Consider the following 7,053-nt stretch of genomic DNA (forward strand, 5'->3'; position numbering starts at 1 on the left):
TTTTCCTTCGCGCCAATTCATGACACTTAGCTAACTAAAAGAGCTGGCAAAATTGTTGGTAATGGTGATTCTATGTACCAACATATAAGGCTAGGTGTTATGTCACTAAGAAGTTCATTTCTGTCAGTCAAACTTATTCATCAACCTCCTAGGAAGAACTGGAAAATTGCTACTCTCTAGCATCTTTCTTCAACAAGACATTCTCCACGGAATTACTCAAATCATGCTGTTTCATACAAGATTAAATGATAACCGGAAATAGGCTCAAACAATAAGTTCAGTGTTAGGAGCTCGTACCATGTTTGCAGCTGTAGCCAAGATCGTCCTTGTGCATATCCTTCAATCTGGAAGCTTCTACAAGATTCAGGAACCACATAAAGTGGTTTTCCTGCTTCCTCTGGCTCCACTTTGATTGGGGAATTAGGGTTGAAAATCCGCCGTCAGCAACCGAGCCAAACTTTCCTCTGTGCCTCACCATTATATCTGGAATGTAGTCTCCTCGTGGAGTGTAGGGTAAAGCCAAACCAGCGATCTTCATGGAAGCAACACATTAACCCCTTAGGTGTATTGCCACGCTTAAAAACTCCTTTCCTCGGATCATTGGTGAAATGTAGCCGGGCAAAATCAATTGCTTTTGCTAATGAAAATAATGGCGGAATCTGATGATTCAAACTTTCAGTTGATAGTGGGAAGATGGGAGATACCCCATTAATTCACCAGTTAAAATCGAGGCCCAAGCCCGTTGTCTGGTTAGTGCAGAGCCCAAAACTGAACAGTTGAAACGAAGGCGGGTCAGAAATGAGAAAGGAGCGAAAAGAAGAAAGAAAATGGAGAAAGCGTCGAGACTACACGGCGCCGTATTAAGGCCCAAACTGAACAGTTGAAAAGAAGGCGGGGAAGAAATGAATGTTGAAATAGCAAAGAGAGGATATGGAGAAAGCGTTGAGAGTATACGCCGCCGTATTGAGGCTGGTGAGGCATTTGCCGGCGGACACAAGGCCTTACTACGCCAAATACGTCCGCGAAAACTTCGTAAACTACAGAGAAGTAGACGCCGCAGACACCAAAACCATCGAGGAGCTCTTCCACAGAGCCTACAACCACTCCATCTGGGTCCTCAACAAGGTAAAATAAAACATATACAAACCACGTACTTGTATGTATATATATATATATGTATATATGGGTTCTGGGTATTTTTTTATCAAGAATTTTATGGCAAGAATTTTATGGTGATTTCAGTATTCGGTGGATGAATCGACGGCGAAGAAGTTGAAGGAGGTATGTTACAGCTGATGAGTTGCTTCATGCGCGCCAGATGTTTGTCGAAATGTCACAAAGGATCATTGCGCCGATGTTTCCTCAGTTTCTTCGCGTGAATAAATAGTTCTTTTCGTGTTCAAATGGGTTTGAATCGGATTGTGAAAGTAATTAATAATGTAGCTGAACTAGCAGAAGCTTGCTTCACATGTTCATGGCTGAACTTTTTAGGTACTTTGATGGGGTAATTCGAGTTTGAAGGATGGATAAAGAGCGTTGAAGGTAGTGTAGCGTCATTATTTTTCAGTCTTAGGATAAACTAAAGTTTTATCAAATGTGGATTTATCTTATTTAATATATCACCATCCATTACCATTTAACTAAGTAGACCCATCTGGTTTCTATAAAATCCATCACTAAAATACTTACATATAGAACTAATGCTAAATAAAATAAAAATAAATTTTTATAAAATTAAATATAATTAATTTTACGATAATGTAATACATTACGTATAGTTAAGATACTCAATTTTCGATACTTTAAGAATTACTATAAATGATTAAACAGCTATTATAACAATAAAATTATAATTGATTTTTGATCAACATTTTTTTTTTGTCGTAATTAAATGGTAAATATATTTATTTTTTATAATTTACGAAATAATTATTTTTTTTAAATAATAAATAAAAATTAACAATCTCGAAAGCAATTTATGAATAAATAATTGTTAAATAGTAAACAATAAATATTCATCTTTTTTTCTAAATATTTCCTATTAAATTTATAATTCATTAGATATTTTTTATAAATATTAATTAAATTAATCATTTATTTATTTTTCGTTTAAATTAAGAGAGATAATTAAATAAAAAATATATTTTTATTGTTTATTATTATAATAAATTAAATTATAATATATTACAAAATTTTATTTTCTCCTATATTTAGAAATAAAAAACACATATTTATTTCAAAAAATTTTTAAAAATTGAAAATTTTGAAGTCTCCATTTTACTTCATTTACAACTATTTTACAAATTGAAATTAAGGTATCGATGAGGGGGAGAAAAGACAAAAAGGGCGGTGGGACACGCGCGTCAACGGAGTCAACGACAAAAGAGGTGTCGGAAAACGAAGCATGAGACGAACCAAATGTCGGAACTAACTCTAGTCTTGACTGTCGTGTCTCCTTCTACTCTTCGCGAAGCCAACTGTTTTATCTACGTGTCTGCTGGCTTGCCACGTGGCTAATAAGTGCTTAATTGTTATTTTTAACGTTGCCAGCTAACAAAATATTACTTTTCTTGACAAAATTACAGTTTTATCCCTATCTTATGTCATAAATCCGATTTAATTTATAGTTTATTTTAAGGTTGGTTTCAAAGAAGACACGATATATATTATTATTACATTTATTATTATTATTAAAAAATTAGACCCATGTCAACGTGTTTAATTAGAAATTTATATAACCTATAATTGAAAATTTCAGAAATTACAAAAATTAATTATCTTAAAAGGGTAATTTATTTAGTGGAAAAATAATAGCTAACCACGTGTTCAAATAAGTCCATTGATTTAATTTCAACCAATGGAGACCCGCTAATCGATACCTTACAATAGTTGCATCCGCATCTGATCATTTCTCCTCCTCACGAGATCTCGTCAGCGACATGTGGGATCTGGGTCCCACAACTCTCAGCTGATTAGATCATTTTGGTAACTGTTACTGGGTCCCCCTCCTTTCGTAGGACAATAGTTGCTCAATCTTAATTTTGTCAGGTCGCCGGCGATGTCCGCTCACGCGCCTGTTCCGTCTCCGTCAACTGTTTTATCAATACAAACTCTGATACTCAAAATCTAATTATTTTGTTTTTTAGTTAATTATGTTTTAAAAAATATATTTACGAGTTAAAAAATAAAATAATGATTTTTAAATTGTTTTTTTCTGAAATTTGTATATTAAATGTAACTTAAAATGAATAAAAATTGAATTTACATAAAAATATTTAAAATTTTAAATATATTAATAGAATTCAAAAAATGTATAATTTAAGCTCTACAAATAATTACATTTAATTGAATTTAATTATTTTATTCTAAACATTCTTTTAAATTATCATGGTCGGATGGATAAGCTAATTTGAGCATCCTCAATCGACAGTAATTACTCGATAAAATTAGTGTATAATCTTTTTATGGTAATCAAGATAGTCGGTTCAATGATTATATTTCTTGAAAAAAAGTTTAAAGTATGTATGTCCCCTATAAAATAAAATGTTTTATATGGCGTTTGTCAATGAATTATTTACTAGTCTGGATAAGAGCGTATAAAATATGAATTAATATACCAATGAAATGTCTCCGATGTGATAATACTGTTTCACATATTTTTTTATTGCGAAAATATTGTTGCGTGTTTTAAAAAGTTGAATTTTTTATAACTACAGTTGGTAGATCACGATGTTGTTCAATTATTAGTATATGTCTGCAAACATGCAAGACATAAAGAGTTGGTTGAGTTTTTTTGTTGTCTATAGAGAATTTAGTATGAAATACATGATTTACTATTAACCATAATGGTATAAGGTCATCTTATATCAATATATCTCGTGAAGATATTTTAATTGGAATAGAGGCAAGCTCAAGATATTCGACATAAGAGGCTAAATGAGGATATCCCACATAACCCTAATATGGCTCCAAATTTTATTCAGGAATTGTCTTAATGGTTATGCAATACAGATGATTATATTTTTATAACATAAAATGAAGTATATTTTAGAACTATTATATGAAATTCAGACAGATATGTGATATCAATTTTTACAAGTAGGTTATCAGATTATTGATTTATTTTTATTATAGAGTTGTTAAGTTGTCGCAGGTCTCTGCGTTTTATTTTTTACAAAATTTCGGGTTCTTATGCAGTTGTAATGGATGCTCTCGTAGTTTACAAGACGCTGATTGCCTATGTCGAAGATGACCCATTTTTTAGCTAAGTCATCGTGTGATCATCCTCGATTCTATGTTCGGGAGTCTATCCCGGTGATGCTCTTACTTTGCTTAATGCTTAATTTATGTGGTATGTTTAAAAAACAAAAAAGAGTAAATATTAAAGTTAAATAGGCGCGTGGTCTAAGTCTGTGTTCTCGTCTAGTCAACTAAGTGAATTGGTATAACCAGCAGTTATAAACAACGCTTTGGACAAATAAACCACGGTTTTCTCGGGCCAGGTGGGTTTGACTGAAACTAGCCGAAAACCAACGCCTTGGAAAATAAACCCATTTCCCACTTCCCTCATTTAACCACACAGCCTCCACGACCCTTCCTTTTTCTCTTTCTCTTCTGTAACGCCTGCCCCAACTCTCTGAGTCACCGACTCACCATGGATAAACCTTGATTTTACAGACACAAAATACAAAAACAGTGAAGGAGACAGTCACCAGTTCTCTGCCCCTTTCATATACTAACTCCAAACCTTTTCTTTCAAGTACACATCCTGTCCTCTTCTTCTTCTTCTTCTTCCTTTTTTCTTATTTTTTTAAAGGTTTGCCTTTATGGGGGATGGTACTGGTGGGTTCGCAGGAGAGACAGGAAGAGGGTCTACACCTGCAACGAGTTTCTCTCAGCTGCTCTTCGCTGATGACGAAGAGGACGATCGTGTCGTGGTGGGTCTTGATTTAGACCAGCAAGGCTTTCACTACGCTGTCTCCTCTTCTGAAAACCCGCCCAAAATGCTCTGTTTTGGAGCGTATCAGAGTCGAAGTGAAATATTGTTTGGCGCTGAAGGTACCATGCAGAAATCTGGTGTGTCTTGCAGTGATTCTTCTTCGGCTTCCTCTGGCAACAACAGCACTATAACTACCCTCTCATATTCTAATGTAAGTTTTCTTCGTTGTCGTATCTGCTAAACCTTTTCAGTTCTGGGTTTTGATCAATCTGCGAGAACCGTAAAATGGTATTGATTCGTTCTTTTGTAGAAAAAGAGAAATGTGTCCGGGTCGGGGTCGGGGCAGGAGCTGGCACAGTGCCCGAGTGCCGCCATAACTACGACGACTACTGCTCCAGTTGCTGGTCAGAGAACAACGAATAAGAAAACTAGAACGGAGAATCCCGCATCGGTTAGAAATACGAAGGTTTATCCCTCATTCCAGTATTATACTCTGCATGTCTCCGATTAGAAAAAACCACGATGTTCTAATTTTCTTTTTAGAATGTAGTAGATGAGGAAGGAGAAGCTGGGAGAAAGAATTACGGCCTTGCAGCAACTCGTCTCACCCTTTGGCAAGGTATTAATTGCGCATTCTACAACTAATTAGAAAGTTTCTTTTATTTTTATGGGATTAAGACATAAAAAATGATGTTTTGGGAATTTGAATTTTTCCAGACGGATGCAGCCTCTGTGCTGCATGAAGCAATGGGATACATCAGGTTCCTGCATGACCAGGTTCATGTCCTTTGCTCTCCTTACCTGCAACACCTGCCTGTAAGTCGCAGCCAACAATTCTCTTCTTTTTCAACATGCATGTATGTATACATGTACATACATATATACATATATATTCTTATATTCAATAAAGTTCGTAATGAAAATTATGCCGAATAATGCTTATTTGTTTATTGATATTAATTAGAGCCGTAATCTAACGGGAAAGAAACAGTAATTTGACCAGACTTTCGAAGAGAATGAACTAACGACAGTCAAGGTTGAAATTTTACAGAGTACTGGAGTTTTTTTTTTTGTCCCCCCTCATTTTACTGGTTGACAGGATGACGGAGAAATCGGAGAAGAAGAAACGAAAATGAAGGACTTGAGGAGCAGGGGGCTTTGTCTTGTCCCGATGGCGTGCACCGTACACGTGGCAGAAACTAACGGTGCTGATTTATGGTCGCCTACGATGGGACATAATGTGCCGTCATCAACGACGAAGCAGCAGGGGAGAACTGTTTGAACTTCCAAGTTTTCAATCTTTTTTTGTACATCCTCGAATGGGTAAAATTATGAAAGGAGTAAAAATGAAGCGGTGTGGAAATAGTAAAAAAAAAAAAAAAAAAATTACTCTAAGTTTCTTACGGTAATTCCCTTTTGTTTTTTTCTCCTATTTTGGCATAGAATGAAACTAGTTGTTTATTAGCCTTAGACGCATTATTTTACATATAAGATAGTTTCTTTATTATTAATATACATAGTATGGTTTTTTTTTTTGAATTTATTGAAAAATATTATAAGCTCGTCCACCATAATTTATAAAGGAAATTTGAGGGCGTTATTCCTAGAGATTGAAAAAAATTAATTTTAAATTATGTTTTATAGTATATTAAAAATTAAGATGTATGTATACATTCTCATGAGATGGAAAGACAAAGAATAAATACATGATGTGACAAATTCAAAAATTAAAACTTATGCTAAAAATTATAATAAACATAAAAATCCATGAGAATTAATAAACATTTAATTAATATGTTTATGCTAATTAATATTTGCATATTTAGAAGAATACTGAATTGTAAAATAAACTTTATAAAATATTATTATTTACTAGTTGAATGTATTTGTATAAAGTATTAGTAATATGTTGTTTGTTATGTTTTGATCGTTATAAAATATTTATTTCATTAACAAACATAATAAATTCACTTAAAATTAGTTTAATTTAGTTATAATTATATTAATAAATTAAATTATTAATTTTATTAAATCAAATATTATAAATTAATCATTAATTTATAATATATTGATGTACATTATTTATTGCTTTTATTTGAATGACACTTTGGAAC

At 33.4% G+C, this 7,053-nt stretch overlaps 2 protein-coding genes across 2 annotated transcripts; both read left to right on the forward strand.

Moving 5' to 3' along the window:
- Positions 1-295: 295 nt before the first annotated feature.
- Positions 296-1,640, forward strand: LOC110810410 (complex 1 protein, LYR family protein). The gene is made up of 2 exons (XM_022036579.2): positions 296-1,125; positions 1,243-1,640. Exons 1-2 carry the CDS (start codon positions 931-933, stop codon positions 1,294-1,296), a joined length of 249 nt encoding a protein of 82 aa, XP_021892271.1. The 5' UTR covers positions 296-930; the 3' UTR covers positions 1,297-1,640.
- Positions 1,641-4,547: 2,907 nt separating this feature from the next.
- Positions 4,548-6,450, forward strand: LOC110810471 (basic helix-loop-helix (bHLH) DNA-binding superfamily protein). The gene is made up of 5 exons (XM_022036667.2): positions 4,548-5,150; positions 5,250-5,405; positions 5,493-5,558; positions 5,657-5,755; positions 6,039-6,450. The coding sequence occupies exons 1-5, from the start codon at positions 4,827-4,829 to the stop codon at positions 6,219-6,221; spliced, it is 828 nt and encodes a 275-aa protein (XP_021892359.2). The 5' UTR covers positions 4,548-4,826; the 3' UTR covers positions 6,222-6,450.
- The last annotated feature ends 603 nt before the right edge of the window (positions 6,451-7,053 follow it).

The sequence above is a fragment of the Carica papaya genome, chromosome 6 (assembly GCF_054855325.1).
Source record: "Carica papaya isolate Zhongbai chromosome 6, ASM5485532v1, whole genome shotgun sequence".
In the NCBI taxonomy this organism is placed as follows: Eukaryota; Viridiplantae; Streptophyta; class Magnoliopsida; order Brassicales; family Caricaceae; genus Carica; species Carica papaya.